Source organism: Paramormyrops kingsleyae, chromosome 5 (genome assembly GCF_048594095.1).
Source record: "Paramormyrops kingsleyae isolate MSU_618 chromosome 5, PKINGS_0.4, whole genome shotgun sequence".
NCBI classification, from domain to species: Eukaryota; Metazoa; Chordata; class Actinopteri; order Osteoglossiformes; family Mormyridae; genus Paramormyrops; species Paramormyrops kingsleyae.
This window is the reverse complement of record NC_132801.1, coordinates 8,231,505-8,259,116: the sequence shown is the minus strand read 5'-3', so window position 1 is coordinate 8,259,116 and position 27,612 is coordinate 8,231,505. Positions and strand designations below refer to the sequence as shown.

At 48.9% G+C, this 27,612-nt stretch overlaps 1 protein-coding gene and 1 long non-coding RNA gene across 4 annotated transcripts; one reads left to right on the top strand and one right to left on the bottom strand.

Annotated features, from left to right (window-relative positions):
- Positions 1 to 150: 150 nt before the first annotated feature.
- Positions 151 to 20,775, bottom strand: LOC140590836 (uncharacterized). 2 transcript variants are annotated; one of them, XR_011991684.1, is made up of 3 exons: positions 20,626 to 20,775; positions 1,359 to 1,543; positions 151 to 898 (listed from the first exon to the last, which is right to left on the bottom strand). It is a non-coding gene; the product is annotated as an uncharacterized lncRNA (long non-coding RNA). The 2 variants fall into 2 exon arrangements; XR_011991685.1 differs by lacking the exon at positions 20,626 to 20,775 and adding an exon at positions 2,584 to 2,693.
- Positions 3,086 to 26,519, top strand: shisa8b (shisa family member 8b). Of its 2 annotated transcripts, none has more exons than XM_072712009.1 (5): positions 3,086 to 3,694; positions 4,742 to 5,388; positions 15,276 to 15,385; positions 24,242 to 24,367; positions 25,678 to 26,519. In XM_072712009.1, exons 2-5 carry the CDS (start codon positions 4,841 to 4,843, stop codon positions 26,133 to 26,135), a joined length of 1,242 nt encoding a protein of 413 aa, XP_072568110.1. In that variant the 5' UTR covers positions 3,086 to 3,694; positions 4,742 to 4,840; the 3' UTR covers positions 26,136 to 26,519. The 2 variants fall into 2 exon arrangements, with proteins under 2 accessions (XP_072568110.1, XP_023670345.1); XM_023814577.2 differs by having other exon boundaries at positions 4,047 to 5,388; positions 15,279 to 15,385.
- Positions 26,520 to 27,612: the final 1,093 nt, after the last annotated feature.

Sequence of the window (27,612 nt, the reverse complement as noted above, 5' to 3'; positions counted from 1 at the left end):
AGGGGAGGGAGTCACACACACACACACACACACACACACACACACACCTGGAGATCTGAGGCTGGTGCTCAACCTACTGAGCCACATGTTTTTTGTAAATTTTATTTCTGCAATTGAATGTTTTCATAAAACTTTATTTAAAGCAGGGGGTGGTGTCAATAATTGGACTTAATGACATTTTAAATCCGTCTAATTGAATTTTGGCTCTGAAGTAGAACTGTAATGTGTTGATGACGAAAGTAATTTGTAACTAAACTATTGCTTCTTCGAGGGATTTTAATACAATGGTGCTGGATGCTTTGTACTCTGCTGTTAAAATACATGCAGTTTTTGGACTATGGTAGATCTCTAAACAGCTGGCGCGCTGTGACATGAGTGGGAGGGATGATTAAAAACAGAGATCTGACGCTTTTCCGAAAACCCTACTAAACATGAACGGGAAGCATGAGAGGGGACCGGCTGTTTGACCTGCCGTGACCCCATGACCTGCGGGGGAGCCAGAGAGCCGTCTCTACGCGACGTGCGCGTGGAGAAACAGCAGGCGGATTCCTTCAGGCAGCGTTTGACTTCAGGCACATGGTTACGCTGAAGGGCCCCCCCCCAGGGTGTGCACCGTTTGCATTCTGGGGCCGGCTGTCCCCACTCCCAGCTGGCTGCCAGTGACACACTGGTCATGCACTGTTTATTTGGGGTGCTTTGGTGGGCAATATTTAAGCAAAACAGTAATAAGTCACTGACAAAATTGAATATTTGTTTCTTCCATTCCAATCATATTGTCATTGTTATTATTCTTTTTTCTCAAGGGTACAACAGCAAAGCCTGTCTGGGTCACGGGAAAGTGCCCCTTTGCCTCCTGAACATTCTGTCTGTCCACCCAGCCTTGATGCTGATCATCGTGCTGCCCTCCGAGCCAGGAATGGAGTGCATGGGGGAGAGGAAGAAAGAGAAGTCAGGAGGGATGGAGATGGGAATGATGTGCTGCAGAGAAAACTGGATTGGAATAAAACGCAAAACAAACATAAAGCATGCATGGCGATGGCCAGGTGGGGGCGCTATCCCTTCATACATTCAGGGCTGTGGGCTTACTCCCTGTGTGCAGGAGGATGCCTGTTCTTCCTGTCTTTGCTTGGGCGCTTCTTCTCTGTGCTCTGAACTTCAACCCAAAGATGTGCAGATCAGGCTAATTAGCAGCTCTAAAGTGCCTGAGCGTTTCAATAGGCGTGAATAGGGAACAGCTAGAGTGGAACCCATCGTACACCACATGCTTACTGGGTTAGGCTCCCAGGACCACCAGCCTGTCCCCACCCATCCACCTCAGCTGAGTCATTGACAAAACTGGAATACTGTGGGATAATTACCTGTTATTATACCCAAGGGCACTGAGCTGCACGTGTGCTGGGGTTTGGATCTCGATACACTACAGAATAACCCTGAGACGGGAATCTCTGCGTGATTCACCACGGCGGCAGAGGCTCCGGTGTCTCTCTACGGAAAGCCTGCAATAGGGAGGGGAAGCGGACAGCCGGGGCCACCATGGTGGGAGCTGGGCGTGAAGAGAGAGAGAGAGGGAGAGAGAGAGAGAAACTGATGCAACCTTTGGAGAGCGAGAAACTTAGGAAGAATAAAAAAACCAACTGACACAAATATTCGAAGGGCGTCTATATAAAACATTTAGCCACATCCCTACAGTGTCACAGTGATTTCTGACGGAAGGACACAGCCGTCCCATAATCTGGGCCCCGGCAGCGCCTGCTTTACCAGTAAATGCTCAAACAGGGCTTTTCACTGACGGTATCTTCATCTATCTCCCCCATTCCCTCCATCGTACTCTGCCTGTGTTTGCTCCACTACACAAACCTCCCTTCTGGCCTCCTTCCCTCCATCACTCCATTTCCCCAGCACCTCCACCTCCATCGGCCTCCTTCCCTCCATCACTCCGTTTCCCCAACACCTCCATCAGCCTCCTTCCCTCCATCACCCCCATGTTTCTCCTACACCTCCACCTCCATCGGCCTCCTTCCCTCCATCACCCCCATGTTTCTCCTACACCTCCACCTCCATCGGCCTCCTTCCCTCCATCACCCCCATGTTTCTCCTACACCTCCACCTCCATCGGCCTCCTTCCCTCCATCACCCCCATATTTCTTCTACACCTCCACCTCCATCGGCCTCCTTCCCTCCATCACCCCCATGTTTCTCCTACACCTCCACCTCCATCGGCCTCCTTCCCTCCATCACCCCCATGTTTCTCCTACACCTCCACCTCCATCGGCCTCCTTCCCTCCATCACCCCCATGTTTCTCCTACACCTCCACCTCCATCGGCCTCCTTCCCTCCATCACCCCCATGTTTCTCCTACACCTCCACCTGTACCAATCTCCTTGTCTCCAACACCTTCACCAACCCCTCTCTTCTACCACTCTCTTTCTCCTTCCTCTTCCACAAACAGCTCTCACTCTTCCTCCGTCCCCCTCCTCTCGCTCCCCTGTGTGGTCCTACCCCCCCCCCCCCCCCCCCACGCTCACTGCCACTGTCCCATTTAAGGTAACGGCCGTATTGGCTCCAGCAGACGCAGTCCCTTACTGTGAGACTGCCCTCTGTCTCCGCCAGCGTCACTCTGCAGTCCCCAGTCTCAGAACTCAGTCCTGCAAAGCAAGACCATTTTCAAGGCGACCAGTAGAGGGGCACCTCATTTAGATGCGAGAGCGCCCTCTGTGGTCAGCGGCTCGGAGGTCATCTGTCACACTAAAGGAGCTCCGAGGCGGAGAGGGGGAAAAAAGAGAGGGAAAAGGAGGGAAAAAAAAGAGTGCAAGCAAGACGGGTACCTGGAGAAGGATGGGAAAATATAGAGCCAGACTAGAGGTCATAGATGTGGGTGGGGGCAGGTGGTGGAGGACCAAGGGACAGACAGAAAAGCCAGAAATCAGAGCACAGATTTAAAGAAATGTGGGGTAGAATATGGGGGGGGGGGTTATCGGTGACAGAAAAAGAATGTGCCCGCGACGGAGGTGCGCTCATTCGTTCATGGGAGAGAGGGAGAGAGAGAGAGAGAGGGAGACAGAGAGAGAGAGAGAGAGAGGGAGGGAGAGAGCGAGAGAGAGTCTGTATGGAACATTAGCGATTGGTCTTGCCTGTTTACAGTAATGCAGCTTCAGGAGGCAGGAGAGGAGCCACATGAGGGAAAGAAAGACAAAGTCACTCATTTTTAGGAGGTTTCAGAAGAGAAACCTTAGGAAGAGAGAGACGAGAACAGAAATGCATATTACATTCACGTGTGCTGCATACAGCAGGTGGGCACTGGCTGACAGCAATCTGAGGTAGGGTTACATTAGCAGGTCCCTCTGTGGCTTGGAACGAACTTGGCAGAGACACCTCAAGGTCCTCCTACAAGACTGTTGAGCAAGTTGCTTCATTCCACTATTTTGGTGTTTGATCCTACAGCGGAAGATGACGTTTGGCGCCAATGGACCTTAGAAACAACACAGACCACGATAAGACATCAGTCGCATTGGTCGTTGAACGGTTGTGGATGCATCTTAAAGTCAAAGCAGGAATACCCTGGGTCTCCTTTCGGTCTTTTTTCTTTGGTGCAGGAAGAGGAGCTGAGCCTGTGGTGGACACAGAGCTGCAGGCACGTTTCGGAATAACTGTTTTTAATCGGTGTGCAGGGGAGTGAACCAGGACTGACAGAGAGGTAAGGTGGGAGAGGGCTGAGAGAGTGAGAGAGAAAGAGAGAGAGAGGGGAGGAAGCCAGAGAAACAGGGGAAAATTAATTTCTAACACGTAGAAAACAACACAGATTCTCACACACATATAAATAGAAATTCTGCAGGCGAAACACCTAAAGCTATACAACTAAAATATTCACCGAAAAGAAGCTTGCTTTAATTTCCGTAACATGCTGCGTTCAAATATTTTTGTCAGCTACATCTTCTGAAAAAGATTTTCTAGGTTAAATATTTTTAAAGTGGTTATTTAAATTCTGTAACTGATCGCTGTTCAACTAACAGGGATTTTTTTTTCTTCTTGCATCTCTTTTGAAATAGACAGCATTTCTCTTTCCACCAAAACTCATTAAATATCTCTGCAAACCAAAATATGATGTCCTGAGCAGGACGTTGCATTCTGGACATCGAACTGTTGCTTTCTGTTTTGGCTCGGTCAGTCCCCGGTGCCGAGATTAAGGGCTGACATAACAGACCATCGCTGGATTTTCCCTCCTCATGAGATTACGAATTTTTATCCTTTCAGAAGTGCTGCCAGCTTCGATATCGCAGCCAGGAAAGCAACAAGAAAACTCTCTGTGGTACCAAACTGGTTTCCAGGGGAATGAAAGGGCAAACAGTCAGAGTAGAGTGAGAGATTAAAAAAAAACCCAAGCATGTGTTAAACTGTTTTGGGAAAAAATAAATAAAAAAGGAGAAAAACAACAAAATTTGTTATAAGCCCAGGGGGGGGGGTGCTTGTTAAAGTTTTGGGAGGACCTCCTGGGAATGATATATCTTAAAGAAAAAGGTGACAACCCATGAGGGAACGTCGCTGGCAGACAGCAGTGGGTTTACACTCCCAAGCAGAGAGCCAGCAGACTGACAGCGTTGTTACGCAGATGTTCCACATGGAGTTGTTAGTGTGAGTGCTCTATAGCTCATCTGGATAATTGACTTAGATTAATTAAGCATTTAATTTCTGGAGTGCAAATCCCACATTTGTTATTGTCCATTTTGTGCTGTCTCTTATACAGCTGGGTGTTTGTTTTTGAGGAAAAACATTTCTTTTTCTGGCCCATTGCTGGAGAAAAGCCGTGACCTGGTGCTGGTGTTCCGCTGTCACTGGGGTTGGCATGACTGCACAGGACCTTCCATCGCTCCTGCTCCTTGCCCTGACGCTAGGCGGCCTCTCATTGGCCCAGACTGACAAACTGCCAGATGCGGAATCCCTGGCAGCCAATCAGACGGCAGAGCCCTCGATGCCCCTGGACATCACCCTATCGACACCTGGAGCGGAGCCGGAGGAGGACACGGTTCCGCCCTCTGGAATGAGATGCCGGGGCTATTATGATGTCATGGGTCAGTGGGACCCGCCCTTCAACTGCAGTGCCGGCATCTACATATATTGCTGTGGCACCTGCTTCTACCGCTTCTGCTGCCGGTTCAAGCCACACCGGTTGGACCAGACGTCCTGCTCCAATTATGACACGCCCATCTGGGCCAATACCGGCAAACCCGCAGTGACCATACCCATATCGCAGGATGGGCACGACCATGACAAGACCCACATGATCGTCTACATCATCTGCGGCGTGGTGGCAGTGATGGTGCTGGTGGGCATTTTCACCAGACTGGGTCTGGAGAAGAGGAACAACCGGCAGAATGACATCACCAGCTCCAGGTGAGCGGGAATGGGGCCAGGACACCATCGGGGAGTCTGGGGGGAGGGGGCACAAGGGTGTTATATTCACTATAGTCATGAAGAGCTGAGGATCATGGGGGATCGCCCACGGCGGAGTGAGAGCCACTTAGGAGCTGAGAAGAAACAATTCATACGGCACAACAACTCTGAGCGGGAAATACGTGTGAAAATGCAAAGATGTGTGAAATGCGGATTAAGGATTAGGTTGCCGAGGTTAGAGAGGCTGCAGAGCCGAAGAAGAAACTCCAAGAGTTTTACTCTGATTTAAAAGAGCCTTTTAACCTCAGTGATGTCATTATGGTGGGAGGCGGTGAAATATGGCTGAACAACATAAGAATCTTCAGCACATCACTGCCTTGCTATTTGGTCTGAAAAGATGTAAGATGTGAACACCTCTCTCCTTATGGTGCAGTGCGAAAAACCCAGTCATTAATACTTGAGTGTTAATTACAACACACTTCGCAGACTGTTGCCGCGTGTTTTCTTTCTGCTGTGTGATTGGAGGGCTACCAAAGCAAGTCAGCACCTCGTCATCCAATCAGAACAAGTTTGAGGCTAATGACTAATGTTTCGAGAGTGTAGGTGTTTGGGCACATAAATATGATTTAAATACGTGACATAAAATACACAACTATTCTCCTAATGCATTCATTTATTCATGGATTTTATTCATGGATTTTTATAAATAGTCTTTATTGCTTTCATCAATTTATTTTAGTGTTTCCTGAGTGGATTTTCAGATGTATATTCACTCCACCTTGTTTGAAGCTGAAAACAATCTAATTAAAGTCTTAAGAAATGTGTTACTTGCATGTTAACTGACACAATAGCAAACCATTGAATCATTATTCTGAAAAGATATTTATATATGTTCATAACAATCTTACCTAGTCGACTTAAAATTACTTTGCGAGGATATAGATTGAAAAAAGATAGTTACACTCGCTTAGTTGAAAAGGTACTAAGGTAAATCACCGTCCATAACCATTCAAGGACAAATTGCTAGCTTGTGTTTCCTTGTGTGATGAAGGAGAAGCTGTGATCTCAGGCCCACCTGCAATCTGGGTATTTGGCAAAGACGGGTAAATGTCTGACATGAATTAAGTGCAGTCAAACTACAGTCACGCTTCTGTTTTACAACCAGAACCAGGAGACAAAAGGATCAGCTCTCCAGGGTTGTGATGGCAGCTTCCGGAAACCTGTGGTGAATCTGATAAGGAGGCAAGCAAATTAGCTCAGGATTACTATGATCAGACTTAGGGGACCGACTGAGGGGTTTAAGCTGCATAAATTCCAAAGCCTGGCACTGCAAAAAATGGCGTTTCTGTTCCGTTTCTCTTTTGAGACGAGATGGCCTAAAACTAGCAAAATTATCTCCTAGTGCAGTAAGAAAATTATACTTGCAAAGATTTCCTAAAATAAGACAATATGCCTAAATGCAAGCAAATAAATCTTATTCATAAGATGTGTTGTTAGTTTTATTAATGAAATTACAATTTTGTCTAAATATAAGAAAATTATACTTGCTTAGATTTTCATTTTTTGCAGTGCAAATGTGTGGTCAGAACAGTGTGTCATTGCTGGGGTGTATCTGCCAGGGGGCTGAGAGAATAAACTCCTGCCTGCTATTCGCAGGCCTAATGGTTAGATGGTTGTAAGGCCCCAAAACGCAGGAAGTCCCTGATCCTGAGATCCTGAGACAGCGAGACGCTTGATCTGAAGCCGTTTGATGGCAGCTGTTGTCACGCTTCCGTCCGTTTTGCTCGCAACTCTTAAGCTCACTTCCTCCCGGCATCACCGCTGCCGCGCCCCTCCCTGTCACACACTCCACTCGCTCCTCTTCTCTCTTCTCCTGTTCCTCTCTTTTCTCCTTCTCACCTTCTTGTGTTCTCGCTTCACCGATCTCCTCCCCTCCATTCTTCTGCAAAATAAGTTTCTATGGACGTGGGCGTAGCTTGAACTTTTGGACCCCCTGCCAAAATATCACCTTGCCCTCCCCCCCCCCAAACCAGGGTTCCCATCTTCAAGCTGAAGAAAATGCGGGTCCCCCACAGTGCAATTTGTGGACTGGGGGGGGTGGTTCCATGGTTAAATTTGTAAAGGTGTAATGTGTGTTATAGGTTCCCCATGGAACCTGTAACCATCATCTTCACCCACGGCTGCCTTCAGGATCTCTGCTTTTGGGGTGCAGACCAGAAAACCTTCTCCTTCACTTCTCTATAATCAAAGCAGAATCTGCTGCTTCTCTGAAACCCCACACCATGTCTGCACAGCACTGTATAAATACTACTGAACGCACCAAACAGCCACAATAACCCTAAAAATATTCAGGTCAGTTATTCGTGCGCCTCACCTTCATCTATGCTTCCATCCATCTTTCACAGCCTTTATTCGGTACAGGAGGACGCAGCGAGCTCCAAGCCTATCGCAGGAAGCACAGGGCACAAGGCAGGGGACACCCTGGGCAGGATGACACTCCATCACAGGCGATTTGGAGACATCAGTTTGCGTGACAAGGCTGTACCTCAGCTCCGTGTTCACTAGTGCTACTTCACACTTCCTGGATTGAAGGTTTCAATCTCACCTCTACTCCCTGAGTGTGGATTGTGCATCTTCTCCCACTGCAGTGCAGGATTCCTCTTGATTCTTTGATTTCCTCCCGCAGCCCAGAAATGTGTGCTTAGGCAAATTGGCGTCTCTAAATTGCTGATAGTGAGGTGTGTGACTGTGCGGCCTTCGATGCTGATAGTGAGGTGTGCATGTGTGTGACTGTGTGGCCTTCGATGGACTGGCGCTCCGTGCCTCGTGCCAGACATAATTTTCAGGACCCCATTGTCACCCAGGTCAGCATACGGCGTTGGAAGATTAATGAAATTTGCTTGATCACGTTGTTAGACAATTGAAGAAAATTGGAATACCAGGAAGAAGCCCACAGTACCACAGGGAGAGCATGCAGACTGCATGCACACAAAGCAAGGATGGGATTCAAACCAGCACCGCAATGAACATTGTCACATGTTTGAATCTGACCACACATGGGTAGAGCAATAAGTAATATCCTGTAACAGAAAAATCATAAAATCTCCATATTTATATTCACATAATTTCAAACGCTAAGCAACACTTTTGCTAGATTTACGCTCCCTGCAACGCGTGGCCGGATTAAAACTTCACTCAAGATTAGCGGTGCCCGCGAGATTGGCGCTTGATTTGGGATTACGTGCTGGATCACCGGGCCTCGCGCTCCGGCGAGACTCAGCGATTGGGGGGGGGGGGCACGCCACTTGCTAATCAGATCATTAGCCAGAGTGGCTACTTAGCTCCCCTAATTCAAGTCGGCGATAAAAAGGTGACATGTTGACACCGTGCTGGGATCGACACCCCGGGACTGAGACTGCATCAGCTGGCACCTGTCAGGGCAGCGTAAGAGGAGGACCTACGGGACGCTGAGCTTTCGCTGTCTGCAGCTCATTTATTTATGCATCTCCCCACCCCTGCTCATTAATATTAATCACAGCTTTGCATAATTAAAATAATAAAGACATACTGCAGCATGAATACTCTGCTTTGGGGGGAATATGTTAAATAAATCATTCTTGATCTTAACTACTTCCATGCCCTGGAGCTGGGTTGGGGGGTGGGGGTGGGGGGCGTTGAGATGAGCTGCAGGAGCTGTCCTGGCTTTCACCTTTCCTCCGCACTTTCCGCAGGGTCGGTCGCCTGTGCGCTCGACTCATTTAGCTAGTGCCAAATGATAATCTCTTCACTGAGCTAATGAAGGGTTTCTGCTATGGTGATTCTGACAAAGATGTGAAATCTGGCTGAACATATATCACTTGAAGGTGGACTATATCCACCGTGGCTGTAACTGATACACCTAAACATAATGCTAAGTCATGCCCTCTGTGGCTGCAGTTAATCCACATACAGCTAATGCCAAATCACATCCACTGTGGCTGCAGTTAATCCACATATAGCTAATGCCAAATCACGTCCACTGGGGCTGTAGTTAATCCATGTATAGCTAATATGGCCTGTCAGGATGTGGGCTGGGCCACAGGGGTAGGCGTGGCCTGTCAGGATGTGGGCTGGGCCACAGGGGTGGGCGTGGCCTGTCAGGATGTAGGCTGGGCCACAGGGGGGGCATGGCCTGTCAGGATGTAGGCGGGGCTGAGCCACAGGGATGGGCGTGGCCTGTCAGGACATAGGCTGGGCCACAGGGGTGGGCGTGGCCTGTCAGGATGTAGGCGGGGCTGAGCCACAGGGATGGGCGTGGCCAGTCAGGACATAGGCTGGGCCACAGGGGTAGGCGTGGCCTGTCAGGATGTGGGCTGGGCCACAGGGGTGGGCGTGGCCTGTCAGGATGTAGGCTGGGCCACAGGGGGGGCATGGCCTGTCAGGATGTAGGCAGGGCTGAGCAACAGGGATGGGCGTGGCCTGTCAGGACGTAGGCTGGGTCACAGGGGTGGGTGTGGCCTGTCAGGACATAGGCTGGGCCACAGGGATGGGCGTGGCCTGTCAGGATGTAGGCGGGGCTGGGTCACAGGGGTGGCTGGGCTTCCCCACACCTGTTCTGCACCTGTGCCCCACTGCTCCTGGATTTCTTCGTGAATCTAGCCCTTTTTTAAGCATTAAAATGATGAAGGTAATGGAGCACAGAGGCAATCAACAGCCTCCTGTCTCACGGAACTATGCTGCCGAGCCACACCCATCTCAGGACAGATAGGAGTCGAGAAGAATGTTGGTCATTCTAGAGCAGGTTGAGGTATGAGTCTTTCCAGTTCAGGACATAGTGCTTAGCGACAATCCTCAAATACACCCCGCCCCAAATTTCATCACACGCATGGCTGACCCCTGGTGGTCATTCTATGACATTTTGCGCCCCCCCCCACTCCGGAAATCCTCACGGCACCCAGACGGATGTGGACGGCGCCTCCCCGTCCTCCCACTGACTTCCGCCCCCCCCCTTCCCACCATGCACGCATCTAGGATTTGTCACTCAGGATTTTTTTTTTCCGGGGGGCTCCAGAAATAGCGGCCGCCGTCGCCGAATTTATTTTAAACTTGCGCAGGAGCCAAGGCGCCCCTGTCCGTCAGAGTCAGACAAAGCAGAGTGGGGTGAGTACACGCTCTCCCACGGGGGGTGAGGACCAGAACAGAGCTGCACATGGGCAACAGACAGTCACATCAAATGGATAGACAGCAGAAATGCACAACAAACGGATGAGAACAAGATACAAAGAGATGGAGCAGAGATACGCATGCGGATGGTGAATGGATACACCATAGAGGTGAATAGTCTGTGGATATGAATAGTAAATGGATGGGCTACGGGTCACTCCTATCCTGTGCTACTGTACATGAGTGGTTTGATGATGGATGTGATAGGCGATCACAAGAGGTGAAGGGATGGAGTATAGATACAAGAAGTGAATGAAGAACATCTATCCAGTTTCTGTCACCACTTGTCCTATTCGGGGTGACAGGGGGTCCGGACCTTACCCTGGAGGAGCACCAACCCATCGCAGGGCACACTCACACACACCTACGGGCAATTTAGTAACTCCAATCAACCTCAGCATGTTTTTGGACTGTTGGGGGGAAACTGGAGTATTTGGAGGAAACCGAACGACGACAACATGAAAATTCCACACGCATGGATCCATGGCAGAGAACCTTAAACTGAGGTCGCAGTGGCGTGAGGCGACAGTGCTGACCACTGCACCACTGCGCTGCCCACAAACGAGGAGCCGATCTCACCAAGTACATAGATTCAAAACAAGCCGTAATTAGCAAATAACCAAATAGCAAATAGGTTCAAATCCTCGTTAGGAACGTGCTGCAGAAACTTCCCAAACTCACGGCATCTAAAAGAAAGTGAGTCGCCTTGGACAAACGTCACATGCTGTGACCTGAAGCGACCGAGCGCACAGATCCACCCGCGGTGAAGGTGGACAGATGGGCAGTCCCCCGCGTCCGGGGCGTCTCGGCCCCCGCGCCACCCAGGGCGGGGGCCAGCTTGCATCTCAGGTTCATTAGCTTATCACCCGTCGGCTGCTCTGCACCCTCCTGGCCTTCAGCACAAAAGATTCGGGCCGACGCTGCATCTGAGGCTGCGTAAGACGGTGCAGAAATACCTATTGTTCCATCTTATTTTTTTTAATCTTATTTTTATCTTATCTATTTTTAAACAAAGCACTTCAAAATCTGAAAAGTGAAATAAAAATACTCTACACAGACGATAAAGTCTGCAAAACAGATGAAAAATAATTTCATATTTGTGGATCATCATGTAATATTGAAGACCATGGCCCGTGGTTTGTGATGGATGGATGGATGGATGGATTTTATGATTCCCCAAAAGGAAAAGCACGCAAACCTCTTGAATGTGTTGCTTCTGAGAGCCTGTAAATTGGGATCAGAGGGGAATGGATGGAACAAGCTTTTATCCACGTACCATAAGAACCTGGGTGTCAGGCTGATAGGTAAAGAAAGTCACTGTCAGGATAATCCTGAGCTTTCACTTCAAAGGAGAGATTAATTGTCCTCTGTGTTACATGCTGACTCGTTCACTTTGCTGCTGACTGATGTTAAAAGGCAGCTTGCTGTCATTAGGAAAAGCACTGAGTTATTTGTAACCCACTGACCCCAAATATAATTATCGGGACATTATCTGGACCAGAGGGTCCCCCAGGTCAACAGATCACCTGATGTACAAGGGAGAGGGGCTGGTCTCAATTAAGACTGTGATCAGCCAATGAAATATCTCTTAGGGTGTCCAATGAGGTTGGAATGCCTTTCTTATCACATGACCATTCTCCAAAGCTGCTGGTGGTGCAGGTGACATCATAACCTGAGAGCCAAGGAGAAGTAAAGCCTCATTCCTTCATGGTTCCTTCATGTTTTTTCCCTGTAATTAATGCTGAACAGAGATGCGTGTCACATTATATTACCCAGCTGTAGGACTTCAGAAAATCATATTTATTGAAAACTAATGTTGTTAGACCTTATTATGTTACAGTTAATATAATTCTCATCAGAATGCCATTTTCCCAATCCGACAGTTATGGAAGACAATGCAGGCTGTTTTCAAGGTTCAGACCAGAGATCCAGTGGGTTTTGCGACAGATAAAATCGAGGATTTATTTTAACATGAACGCAAACATCTTTAACATGTTAGGCTCAATGGAATATTTATCAGAATCATCCATCCATCCACCCATCCATCCATCCATCCATCCATCCAGTACAAGACTTCAGTAACCCTATCCAAGACAGTATAGGGTAGACCACATGGGATGCCAGCCCACTGCAGAGCCCATACTCACAAATAAGGACAATTTAGAGACACCAATTCAGCTTTCTTTGGTTTTTGTGAGGAAGTACATTGAGGAAGCCAATGCAAACACCTGAGAACATGGAGGCTTCATGCAGGCTACAGTGGTGCCTACTGAGACACCACACTCTCTGTAAGAGAATCGATGCTTTTTTTTTATCATTTCCGAGCAGGAAAAGGTCTGGATTAGTTTTAAGGAGCCACCAAAGAGCTGTGAGGAGTGTTGAGCCTTGGGGAGAGATGGCAGGTGACTGACGGGGGCTGTGTCACATGAGGTGTGACAGGCTGGGAGGCGCCGCAGAGCAGCGTGGACACTGATAGGAGGAGGTGCTCAGCCTGGACCGAGTGGCATGGGGACCTGAAAGTCTCTCAGAAGCCAGGGGGAGATTCTCTCTCGCCCCCACATCACTGTTCATGCAGACACCCGCTTTCTAGGCTGGGTTTAAGCCCCCACAGCACATGGATAACAGCTGGGGGGGGATCTGAGCATAGAAAGTGCCATTCTTAGTGGGGGGGGGGGGGTTCTGGTGGTGCCTGGTGTATGATGGGACTAGAGCAGATGTGCTCGTGTGGAAAAACAGACCAAGAAAAGCAGCAGGACAGAACTGTCAACCTGGTGAAGAAGAATAAATATCAAATGTACGGCATGGAAAACAATTACCACTCCCAGGCAGGATGGAGCGCCGAGCCAATGAGATCGCATGACACAGACTGGGGGGATTATTAGCTTTTATTCTGGTTTGACATGGAGAGAAATACCTCCTTCTTTCGGTTAGAATTCCCCTGCTTTCCAGGCACATTGCCCACGCCTCTGGCAAATGGGGTCCGTAGGCCGGTCTGCCGGGGGGGGGGGGTTGGTGCTGTGGATCGGCCTTGGTTAGCAGGGAAGCCTTTAAGTCTTGCCTAGCTGTATAATTCCCATTTCATCACATAGCTGATATCATATTCGCATAATTTTTACGAGGTTTCTGCAAGCCTACTAGAAATCTCTCCTGGGACTCAAACTCGCATCGGGAGGTGACATTTCCACTTTTACTGCCACCCCCCCCACAGGAACTCCCTTCCATATATTTGGAGGCGGTAGAGCCTCAGATGGGCAGAGTAACGGGTCAGTTGTCTCGCGGTGGAGCCTGTCACTCTCCATGACTCCGGAGAGACGTGGCAACGTTCCAGAAATTCCTGGGATGGTTTTCCGAGAGAAGGACTGCGAAGGACGCACAAAACGTGAACAATACAGGCTGATGCAGAGCGGGACGGGGGACGAGCTACGTAATATCCCATAATGCATCTGTTAATTAAAGCTTCTCGCCCAGGCACGCTGCTCTCGAGCTGCCTAAGCTGCCGTGCCATTTTCTGCTGATGCAGTTCTGCAGATTATGATAATTTACGACTATATTTCATTCATTAGTAATTTCGAGTCACTTTTTTCGAGATTAGACTGAAAACAAATTGACATGTGAGCAGCGGAACACAGGCGAGCAGCGGAGACACTCATCCTGCCGGCACCCGTGCGTGTATCTGCGAGGGAACGTGTCGCCCAAGCAAAGCATTCAGCTAGCGCTGTTTTCCCAGAATACCCTGGGTCTCCAGCATCTTTCCACTGCCTTGCAGCGTACGATGCAGGAGCCCAGACTGGTCTGGGTAGACGTAAGACAGTGAGTGTGGCCGAGGCCACCAGAAGCGACCCAGTATCCTCCATGCTAAGGAAAACCATTACAGCACTCCACATTTCTGCATGTTTATCGTTTCTCAAGAAAAATTAGGCGGAAAGTATGAATTTACAAATAAAATTAGACATCGGAGAAATTCCCGACAAACCGACACATTCTAAATATGTTAATAATAATAAGTTTAGCCATTTCCATTTTCCCAGACGCGACCAGACCGTGTGGCCGTGCGCTAGTGTAGGGGTTCCTAACCCCAGGGCCAGTGCTGGACCGTGACCAGTTTTCTACGGATGTGGACAGCTGGGGGTTTGTGGTGGGGTTGATTAATCTCTAAATATAAACTATTTTCATTCAATTTTTCACGACTCCTCACATCCACACAATCTGTTAGCGCGAGGAAAAAACCTTATACATATAGTTATGAAATCTGCAACTGAACCAGTTTAGTATGACTTAACTGGACCGTGGACATCAAAATGTTTGGGACCCCTACCCCAGAGTGCCTACTTCACCCTGTGACAAAACACACCGTGGATGTGTTGTTCTGCTACCTAGCACTCCATGGCCCTACCTCCATCCTCACTTCCCAGAATTCCCTGGGGTAGATTGTATTACTCAGAATGTCTATGGAACACTGGGCCTGTCATTGTGCCAGGAGTGCCTACAGCATGCCCCGAGCTCCATGCAGCCTGTTTGTACCGCTTCCTTTTAGCTAAATATCTGCTGACTCTTCGTTTAGGAGCTCTACAGGGGTGTCAAACGGCATCACGCCTCTCTCACCGCGGAATCCTGTGGGGGGGGCACACGGGCACGTCCCTCAGTGTGTGAGGTTGCTTCTGACACACCTCTTCCTCAACCTCCAGCAGGACGCTGACTGAGCTGCTGAAGCAGCCCAGTGGGGAGGTGAGCATGGATGGGACGCCACACCTGGGTGCCAACGGGATGCCCGGCCGCATGCGGCGCAGCAGGAGCGGTGAGTTCTGGGAAATGGAGGACGTCCCAGATACACAGACGCCGAGTCGGGTTCTCACCAACCATCCCCAAGCCAATACAGACTCCAATTCCCAGCATGCATTTCTCGCATTGCTCTTACTGCCATACTCCACTACACTTCGCTTACTCCAGGGGCGCTGTGTGCCTCAGGGGCTTAGGACACTGTGTCTGTAATTGGATGGCCACTGGTTCAAATTCAAGGTCAGTAGAGTGATGTCACTTTCGGGTCCCTGAGCGAGGCCCCTAACCCGCAATTGCCCCAGGGACTGTCTGACCTGGCTTTCTCAAAATCTACATTGCATTATATCATTACGCAATGTTACATTGCGTCACCTTGGGATAAAAGCTAAATAAATGAAATATAAATATATAAACCAGTATCAATTATTAGTACTTATTGTGTCAGTAGCACTTAATATAATAATCCAGAGCATTCAGCAGTAATACAGTAGCGGTGCATTCTGGGAAGGCAAGATTATGTGTGACTTTATATGTGAAGCCTGGTGTTACACTCCCCCCCCATGTCAGGCAGTTCAGCTCATTCAGACCACTTTTTCATGAGTGAGAGAATAAAGCTTCCGACTCCCTGTGAGATGCGCCCCCCCCCTTTCGTGTCCCCTCCGCCGCAGTCCCGTTGCACGTGCCGCTCAATGCACACGGGCAATTTCAGCTTAATTACGATGCAGCCATTGGGGTTCCAGTTGGAGACCCGCCCATCGATTAGCTGCATGCCATTTCTGTGCAGATGGCTCTCTCAGTCTCTCTCTCTCGCCATCTCTCTATCTCTCTCACCATCTCTCTCTATCTCTCTCACCATCTCTCTCTATCTCTCTCAGTCTCTCTCCATCTCTCTCTCACCATCTCTCTCAGTCTCTCTCTCTCGCCATCTCTCTATCTCTCTCACCATCTCTCTCTATCTCTCTCAGTCTCTCTCCATCTCTCTCTCACCATCTCTCTCGCCATCTCTCCCTATCTCTCTCAGTCTCTCTCTCGCCATCTCTCTATCTCTCTCACCATCACATCTCTCTCTATCTCTCTCTCAGCCACTTAGCTGTCTCTGTGTTTCTCTTCTCATCCTCGACCCTCCTTCCTCTCATCCAAATCTAACCACCTCCATCTTGCCCCCCACCTGACCCCCAGCCCGATTATCTCCTTTCCTGTGAACTTGGCTGACCTCCCATCAGGGCCTCTTATGATCTGTGAGTCCGGGTGATTTTATGAATCCTCAGGGCCCCTTTTGTGCCCCCACATGCCCCCTCGCCTGCAGAATCAGACCGTTTACAACACAGACGAGAGCCTCTATTTGCTTACAGGACACAGACGTGATTCATGGCAGGGCTATATTGCTATCGATCAGGGTGTCCTGCTGTGTTGCGGGTATTTAAATTTATCCCTGTTTATCAGGGTTTATCGCTTCAACCACCTTTAAATCAAAAATGAGCACCGGCTGTCCAAAATGATTTCCCAATCGGCCTTGTCATTGACCACACCCCACGACTGTGTCATGGTCTCATGTTGTTGACGACAGCTGAGATTTAAGATCTCCCTGCCTCAGTCTTGAAACAAGAGGGCAAAGGCTTGTGGGAGTTTTTCTTATACAAAAATGTTCTGAGGGCAGAAGGAAAAATGATTGGTTCAGAGAGATAACCAGTCAGATTGTAGAGATGGTGGGTCCAATCAACTAGAGGAGGAAAGAACCAAGACATCTGATTGGTTGGCTCCGCCTCCTCTAGTTGCTTGGACTTATCTCCTGTACAATATGATTGGTTATCTCTTTAAACCAATCATTTTTCCTTCTGCTCTAAGAACATTTTTGTGTACGTGAAACTCCCATTAACAGGGCAAAGAGGCAAAAATGAGTGGAAGAGCCGCAGGAAGGGCTCAGTCATATTCAGTACAAGAACCTCGCTGTTACGCTCCTGTCGGCATTGCTGTTGCTGCTCTGCAGGCTAAGCCTTCCTCATGTGAAGAGGGTTGCGGCATGCAGCCAGACAAGAATGACCGTCCCTGCATTTACAGAGTAACAGCTCTTTGAAACAGTGGGATAATGCTGGTGACGATTCAAATCCAGATTGCGAACCCTCTGTAGAAATGGCCGAATCGTTTGGCTGAGAAAGTGAAATCACACAAAACAAAGCAGTCTAGAAGCACACCCACTGCTCCGGCTTATGCTGAGAAGGTGCACCTGGGGGGGGGAGGACCCCTGGTTCAGGGGAGGGTGGTGGTCTCTGATCTGCAGGAGCTCGGAGAGTGTGTGAGGGTCTGTGGGAGCGCCTGATCACAGCACATGTCTGCGATGTTGTGTTTGATTGAGGAGAGCCAATCCTCTTTAGCCCACCCTCACCACCTTCTACGGGGAGTGTCCTGAGTGGCCGCCTTAGACCACAAGTTCCCTCAGTGGATATTAAAAGCTGCAAAAAGCAACACTGGGGTCTCCCTTGCCTCCATCCGGGACTCCAGCCACGAATACTGCATCCTAACCTTGCTTCTCCTGGACTCTCGGCTCCCCTCCCATCTGGCGAAAGTTACCGCGGTAGCTGGACCAGCGCCACCTGACTCTACAGCAGCTTCCTCCCCAGGCCACCAGGGCCATCCTCAACACCTGCTGCCCCCCCCGCAGCTCACCCTAACTTAATAAATTTACATTTACACTGTGTACTTTACTGCACCCTGTGTTTACGTGTTTATTTCATACTCCGCTACCTGTGACAGCTTCTGCTTGCATCCCATTTATTTATATTTATATTGTGCACGTTTAATAATTCCTCGGTCAGGTCACTTATTATTGCACTATGTGTGGTTTTGTGTACAGTCTGCCTCGTGTACAGTCTGTCTCGTGTACAGTCTGCCTCGTGTACAGTCTGCCTCGTGTACAGTCTGTCTCGTGTACAGTCTCCCTCGTGTACAGTCTGCCTCGTGTACAGTCTGCCTCGTGGTACAGTCTACCTCGTGTACAGTCTGCCTCGTGTACAGTCTGTCTCGTGGTACAGTCTACCTCGTGTACAGTCTGCCTCGTGTACAGTCTGTCTCGTGGTACAGTCTACCTCGTGTACAGTCTGCCTCGTGTACAATCTGCCTCCTGTACAGTCTGTCTCGTGGACAGTCTACCTCGTGGATAGTCAGCCATGTGTAGTCTGCCTCGTATACAGTCTGCCTCATGTACAGTCAGCCTCATGCACAGCCTGCCTCGTGTACAGTCAGCCTCATGCACAGCCTGCCTCATGTACAGTCAGCCTCATGCACAGCCTGCCTCGTGTACAGCCTGCCTCGTGTACAGTCTGTCTCGTGGTACAGTCTGTCTCGTGGTACAGTCTGTCTAGCATTTATGTTGCGCTATGGTCCAGGTGGAATCTGATTTCATTCACTGTGTAGTGTATTTGTATATGGACTGCATGTCAATAAAGGTCACTCAACCTCACTTAACATATGCATTTACTTCAAATTCATTCCACTTTAGAATTACATTCCCTTTATTTCACATTCACTCCACTTCACATTCATTTTACTTCACATTCACTTCACATTACATTCAAATTCACTTCACATTCACTTCACTTTACATTCACATTCACTTCACATTCACCTCACTTTACATTCACTAGGTGTGTGCTTGCGTGTGTTTCTCTGTGTGCGACTAAGGAGACACTTAAAAGCAGAGGTATACGCGCAGTACTCTTCTCTGACGGTTGAGTAAGCAAGACCTCTCTGCCAGCAGAGGAGCTATCAGGGGTCTGTGTTCACTTTGAATGTCATGTTATTCAAATACGGGTCGCGACAGGGTGCGTTCTGCACTGCGGACAGCTCAGCCCGCGCCTGGTGGGAGGGGCTTTGTGGCTGCAGGAAGAGGAGCACCCCCCCGAAACATGGCGGTGTGTGGAATAACAGAATGCAGTTAAAAAGGAGTAAAAATGAGGCATCCTAAGACAACGAGGCTGTTATGATTAAATGCTTCGTTAAGCATACAGGTAGCCACAGATTCCAGTAACACTTAAGGCCTTTACTTAATGTTTTTAATAATTTATAAACAGATTCATAACCAATAATAATGCGTTCATAAAGCATTATAAACATGGCTATAAATATTTATAAAATGCATAGCACATTAGAGCCATGTATGTTATGCATTATGACGGCTTATGAAGCTCTCATCTTTAATGCACTATAGATACCTTTACAATGCAGTACTAAGCATCCTTAATGCTTATACTGACCATTATAATGCATTATAAAGGTATCTATAGTGCATTATAGTTGAGAGCTTGATAAAGCATTCATAACGCATAATAAACATGGCTATAATGTGTTATGCCTTTTGAAAAATATTTATAGCCATGTTTATAATGCTTTATGAACGCATTATTATTTGTTATGAATCTGTTTATAAATTGTAAAAACATGGCCTTAAGTGTTACCCAGACTCCTAATTGATTTTGAATGGTTCTGTCTTTTTGAACATTATCCCTTCTTAAACACTTAAGACTTGCTAGACTGGACTGCCCAGGTTATTTGACTCTAATATGTAAGTGAAATGGAACGACTAGTTGCCTCTTTTTCACTTGAAATCCACAAACTAGAAGGGCAGCCCTGCATATCCACAGAGGACCGCAGCCCTGAGGTGAATCGCCAGCCCTCATGCGGAGCCTGCGGGCTGAGCGGCAGCAAGGGGCTCGTCCTTCATACGGCGGTTCCGCATGCGAGGGCAGGACAGAGCCAGCACCGGGTTTAAGGGTTTCAAACTGCCACTGCTACCCCCCCACACCTCCAATTCAGACAGCTGGAAAATCCTGACACCCCCCCCCCCCCCGCCCCCACTTGTCTCGCTCCCTGCTCCTCGGTGAGGACATTAGCATGCGTGGCGGCACAGCACCTTCGTACCATCGTTGGGGGGATTTGCGTGGCTTTCCACAGAGAGCGACGGGAGGGGCACTGTTTAAAGGATTCTGTTCCTGGGGACGGTGACAAGCTCTTAAAACCAGGTGCCCCTTTCGTGCCTTTAGAGATTACAGCCCGTTGGGGCCTGTCGAGCAGGATTAAAAACCTGAGGTGAATGCGCCTTCGGAATCATTTCACGTCGGCTGCACGCTCTTTATATAGCCAGGACTGAAGAACTGTACGTGTAAAAACGCAGTGAATTACACAGGCTGACCCCCAAGCCATGCTGTAGCCGGAACCGGACTTTGGACACGCAGAGAGTGAGAGGGAGATATTTTGTTTACTCACGTCCATGTAACTCGGTACGGGAGCGTCCTCAGCAGACACCGACAGCACGATTCAGTCTTCAAATCAGAGTGAGGGGAGGAGGAGGGAGTCACACACACAAACACACACACACACACACACACACACACACACACACACACACACACACACACACACACACACCCGCGACTCGCCTTGCTGTAGACCTTTCGTCCTTTAGCGTCCTGTAAATGTCATGAACCTAAGAAGGTTTCTGTCTTTGTGACCGTGCGAGTCACATGACTGTGGCCCATGGTGACCACCTCTTCATCTCTCTATCTCCTCCCTCTCTTTCTCACCACTTATCCCTTTGTTCTTTTCCCTTCCCTTATTTGTTTTCCCCTTCTTTGAATGTTCTTTTTTTTTTTTCCCAAGCTCATTTCCCCAAATTTGGCTTCAGGCCACACAGTATCCCTCCCTATGTCAGCACTCGCTTTCAAGTTAAAGTTAGCAAGGACGTGTTGCCCCTCCTCGCCCCCCCCAGACGTCCCCTACATGTGACCCAGACTGACCTGCCACTTGGCAGGGATAGGCTGCGTTTGGATGCCATGGCTGACAGAGTCACCGGCGCCTCATGAACCAAAAGGCTGGTGCACCATAATTTATTTTAAAGCCTCTTTGTTATTTGCACAAAGTATGAGCGGTTCAGGATGCATTTCACTGCGTGTTGTACCTGTATAATTATGCATGTGACAAATAAAGAATCTTGAATCCTGATGGCGCAATGGCGCCAAAATGAGAGAGATGGGGTCCGAGCTCAGGCGGCCTGCATTCTGTTTATTAAATTAAAAGTGCACCATGCTGCCCAGTAATCCCGCCCCCACGTTGCCCAGTAATCCTGCCCCCACGCTGCCCGGGAACCAGTTAAGATGCACAGCGAGAGCCCACCATGCCACCTTCCTCCTGCGCAGCCGGCTGCTCGCGCGTTCCTGACGTCTCAGCACTTCGCCCGGAGGACCTCCGGCCCGCTCTCATTATCTGCCCAGATCCACGAGGGAGGGGCGAGTCGGGAGATGGGAACGACTCACCCACTCAAGTTATAGCCGGCTACGGGAGAGGGAAGTAAAATGAGCGACGGGGTGCAACTGGATAGGTGGGGGACACAATCTGGTAAAGCAGTTAAAGAACTTGGATCTGATCCCAGATCAGCAAGTTCCTGCTAATCTCTGAACAAGGTAGTCACCCAGAACAGCTTCAGCAGAATGACTGACCATGGAGACCTGAAACAGGTATATTGAACTTCGATTAAATTGTCTGCAAAGACGTGGATAGATAAGAACTGACTGTGAATCCTCCCTCTCCCTTTTTAACTCTGTGCTGACCCAGTATGACTGAGTGGATCTTGCAGCTTTTCACTTGACCCATTTGGATAAGACAGATGCTTTGGTGGGCTGTCATACTGATGCAATGGGTAACAGTGTTGTTCTGAATTGTGGGTTTGAATCTCACTGTTCTCACTGTGTGTGAGGTCCTTTGTTTTCCCTGTGGTCGCATGTTCTCCCTGTGGTTCATATTCCCCATTAGCAATGCAAAGACGCTCAGTTACACTACAGGTCTAAACGGCCTGTAGTGTATGACAGTGTGTGCCCTCCGGTGCACAAGCATCCCAGCCAGGGTGTCCCCTGCCTTGTGTCCCACGCTGTATGGGACAGGCTCCAAGCACCACGCTGTATGGGACAGGCTCCAAGCCCCACGCTGTATGGGATAGGCTCCAAGCCCCATGCTGTATGGGACAGGCTCCAAGCCCAGTGCTGCATGGGATGGTTCCAAGCCCCACGCTGTATGGGACAGGTTCCAAGCCCAGTGCTGCATGGGATGGTTCCAAGCCCAGTGCTGCATGGGATGGTTCCAAGCCCTGTCCATGATCCTGTACTGCATAAGTGGTTGTGAGATGGATGAATATTTCACTGTATTCGGCTAGATAATTACCAGCGTAATTAATAATAAATGCTCTCTGAAGATGTGAACTTAGAACCTGCCGGTTGTAAATTGAGCCAGTCTGTCCTTTACTTCAGACAGATGGAGATGGATGAGGCACAACTGAACTGTATGTGCTGCTACCTGCTGCCATTGTGTGACTTGAGGGAAGCCGTGTGTGTGTGTGTGTGTGTGTGTGTGTGTGTGTGTGTGTGTGTGTGTGTGTGAGTGTGTGTGTGTGTGTGTGTGTGTGTGTGTGTGTGTGTGTGTGTGTGTGTGTGTGTGTGTGTGTGTGTGTGTGTGTGTGTGTGTGTGTGTGAGCGGGTTTACCTATCCTTATGGAGACACAATGTCCCCATAATGTGATAAATATCCGTTTTTTTCCCTTATGGGGACCGGTTTCCTGGTCCCCATAAGGGAAAACTCTATTTTATAAAAATCGGTGACTGCTATGAAAAAACTAAAAATGCAAAAACTCTTGTGTTTTGTTTGGTTACTTATGGTTATGGTTAGGGCAGGGTGGGGGTTAAGGTTGTCATAGTTAGCATTAGCATTTTTCCCATTGAAATGAATGAGCGGTCCACCTAAGGTTATGTTTACCCTACATGTGCGTGTGTGTGTGTGTGTGTGCGCGCATACTGCAATTTTTCTTTTCCTTCCAGACTATGTGCAGCCACATATACGTAAACTGTGGCCTGATTTCCTCCAGCATCCTCACCAGCTCCACAAAGAGAGAGAGAGAGAAGTACAGGCAGATGAGAGTGACCCCCTCACCTAATAAGCAATGTGGCTTCAAGCACACATCTCTGCACAAGCCTGTTCGCTGTTGAACACAGATCTAACTAACCATCTAGGCAATTAGCTAATTATCTTACTGCTAAAGATATGGGGGTGTGTGAAGCTTCGGGAGCAAAAAAGCCCACACTTCCCTTTGCCCAACAGAGGAACGCGGACATTCTGTGTGCCTGTGCTTCTCTGTGCCTCTCAACCCAGCATGCCTGTGCATCTCTGTGCCTCTCAATCCTCAATCCACCTGCCTGTGCGTCTCTGTGCTTCTCACTCCTCATGCCTGTGTTTTCTATCTGCCTCTCACTTTGCATCTCTGTGCCTCTCACTCCATGTGCCTGTGCTTCTCTGTGCCTCTCACTCCATCTGCCTGTTCACCTGCCTTTCACTAAGCCTAACCCTTATGGACCCCTTACTGTGAGAATATGCAGGGATTCACATTCAGTCCCCCAAACTGTCCTAACCTTAACCTTCACTGAAATCATTCATTTCCTCTTCTCTTTAACCAAAGCTACATGCATTTATAAAAGCATGAGAATTTATTTTCTTTGCCAGCAATAATGTTAGTGTGAAGGAAGGTTGGGAAACCAGTCAACCTTGGACCCCCAGGAGATTTTTGTCACTGTACTGTGGAGCTTTTGTTTCTCTCTCCTCTCCTCAGTCTCCCACTGTCTTCTGGCACTTTCTTTCTTCCTTTCACCTGTATCATAAACCATTCAGTATCTGCGTAATAATAATATATTGCTATACACTCTTGTTAAGCGCCTTGGGACAACCGTGTCATGTAAGGAGCAATATAAAAATATATTGAACTGAACTGTATTTATAGGTGGCCATGTAGCTCCGTCTCTGAGACCTGCATTGAATCTCCACATTTCTGCTCCCCCCCCCCCAGAACAGTACCACCTGAACGAGATCCCCTGCTCCCCGTATGGCCTGGCAACGCCGCTCGCCCACCCCCAGGCCAGCCTCCACGCACCAGGTGTTAATCTCGCCAGGTACACATCGCTCAAGACCATCGGTGAGTGTCCTCCTGCTCCCAGCTGCCTCCGTGGCGTCGGCCATCTCAGACACGCTAATCCTTCCCAGAGACCCTGAGAAGATCACATCCGGGAGCCAATTCCCAACACACCCAGTGAGCCCCTAACATGGTGTGTCTGGAAGATTCAAAGTTGACTACACACACCTACACCTAATAGATCACAACTTCTGTCTGGTATAGAGTTATTGCCCAAATAGGGCAATCTCTGCCATCCCAGGTCATTGTTTATACCCTTGATTCCCCTGCATGGGTGACAAAACTCTTTCTCTCTGTGGCCTCAGTTTTATAGTCAAATCATTTGCATGTTGGCTCAGACCAGTATAGACCACACCCATACTGATCATCCCCAGTATATAACCATACTCCTGGCCCTCAGACGTAGATTAACCCTCTCACTCTCCCCTTGGGAGGGCAATAAAGAACGCTGCAGGTGCAGGCTCTCGGCGTGTGGACAAAGTCACCGAAAGGACAGGGTCAGCTTGAGAAGTGGGGGGAGGTGCAGGACGGCTACAAGGGGGCAGATGGAGATTCCGGCGCAGGCGCTGCCAGATGCAGCAGCGGGGTCCTGGACCAGGCCGGGCCTAATTTTGTCTTAATTAGACCCTGCTGCCACTGTGCAGGCATGGGCAGTGTAGAGGGGATGGAGGGACCTGGAGGTGGATGGTGACATCTCTGGCCCAAAGGAACCGTCAGGAGATTAATCAGCTGCCATTGGCCCACCTGCCTGAGTGCTAATACTTCCTTTCTCTCCCCACGAACATGCATCTCATCTGTTCCTAGCCAATTCCAGAGAAAGAACTGGAAAAATATGATTTGTGCCTTTAAATAATGTTTAAAATTACAAACCATCCTTCTCCGAAGGGTAAAACCTTATCGAGCTGTGCTGCCCAAGCCGAGACAGTCCTCGCCGGGAACAGGGAGGGAGCAAAAACGTAGACCGTCTATGGGTCCCCGAGGACTGGGTTGGGAAACACTGTGACACAGGATTCCCAAACATGTTTCACATCAATCAAGACTACAATGCCAGTTAGGACTGCCTCTTTGACACCAGGCATTTTCCGCCCCAGTATTTAACAACCTAATCAACAAGGAAATTCCCCCTACTGTCAGATGTCACAATGAACCAGACATGCTAGACTGAGGAACACAATGACCTCTGATGAATGGAATGAACAGGATAACATGAGGTTGCGATCACCAGGCAGGGCTGGTGGTAGGTGGTATCGACCTCATGGCCCCTCCTTCTCTCACCCCTCCCCCATCTCTTATCCCCCTCCCTCTTGTAGCAGATACCTCCAGCAGAGGGTATTATAAAAGTTACCCCTTGATAGACTTCTCCCAATACCGGGCTCCACCCTCCCCGTTCCAGCCACTCCCACTCCAACCCAAGGACAAGTCCTACCTGTGTGTGACGGACATCAATTCGCCGATGAGCTTCTCCATGCCCCGGGGAGTGTCCACGCGGACCAAACTGACCAAGACCACCACGCACCCTCTGCTCTCCAACCTAGACCTGGCCGCCTGGGATCACGGCAAGGTGCACATTCACCGGCAATATTCCCACCCCCCTCAGGCTGTTGGTCGACGCCTGGCCCACTCCGGGGGCCGTGAGCTCAGCGTGGAGACCCTGCCGGAGATGTTCTCCCGCTCGGCAGTCTACAGACACGTGCCCCTGTCACCCCAGCCCGTGCATCACCACGGGCAAAGGGCGTTCCTCAGCAACAGCAGGACAGAGGTGACCGTCTGAGCCAAGCTGGGTACACGCTCGATTTGTGGCAAAGTCTACGTGTTTGCATGCACGTCTTCTCCATGATGCGGAGGAGGAACCCAGCGACATAGTATTCTGTTTGCCATTAATAATCTCCAACGAACATGACCAGTCTTCCAGAATCTTCCTTCCCTGTCGCCGTCGGCACCCGTTGCCACGTCCCGGACCTGGCTGACCGTCCTCGGTCCCCCTCTCCGGCAGCACGCTCCGGGCCCCCGTCACTTCACAGTTGACCTGTGGCGCTTGTGTGGGAGCAGGACCTCAGACTGCGTCACAGTCCAGGGTCAGCGGACGAGCTGTATAATGAGACGAGAACAAACATATTCACGCAAGAAGGAGAAAAAAGACCAGGAGAGGCGCGAAAACCACCCAGACACCTGGGGATCTTCACTTTTTCTCTTCGAGGGGGGGTTGCAACAGGCATGACGAGGGGGTCGGGGGTGGGGGGGGGGGCACTGTCACAGAGGTTAAAAAAGAGAAGACATTCATGTGCGTCTCTTACAGCAGCAGCATCGGTCCCAGGTGATTCCAGTGCCTAAACTGTTTCTCACTGCAGAAAGGACTGGGCCGGCCAGGGCTTTTTATGATATAAAATAAACTCTAGATGTTATTTAAGCACGCGATTATGCACCAACCGTGAAAGTTGTGCCCCCCCCCTTTTTTTTTTAAAGACACTTGTATTGAGGCTAGAAAAATATTACTTTTTTATGTTTCAGAGATATAGGACAACGTCACAGTATGATGTTTGAGCTTAACAATTAAGCATCATATTTTGTAAAACCGACATCAATTAACACATTTGTTATTAATAAAGATGAACACATAACTTTGAAATGGATAGATAAACAGAATTACTAATGCAGCCTTTGTACAAGCAGCCTTTGTACAAGCAGCCTTTGTCGCTGGGTGTGTAGCTTACAGCTCCACCAAGCCTCTGTCAAACGCAGAGTTCAGCAGACGCTGTTGCCCCTTCAGCCAAATCATTCTGTTCTTTGGCGCCCTCTGTCTGCCTAATATCATAATGAACTAAAGAGGCATACTTATATTTGAAAGCCTTGTGTTTGATTAAAAAAAATATATATAATAATTAATTAAATGAATTCATTTCAATCCATGGATATGAAGTAAAACAGCTTTCTTTATCTGTCTTTAACTTTATTTTGAAACAGGGATTTATACAGTTAGGTATAGGGTAATGCTGTTGTAATGAATTTGTTAAATTAATGAATTGGACGACTAAGGAACGCCGGTGAAATACAGCTTGCAACATAATACGATAAAACTCGGTTTACATGTTGTTTAAACGACAAACGGACTGTACCGTACCAGTACAAACCATATGCATAAGGAATGGCTGAACTGGGAGAGACTGAAACCGCACGCAGAGTGGGGATGGAAGTTAGCGGGAAGACAAGAAATATCCAGTCAAAAGGCACCCATCAGTGCCGTGGCAGCT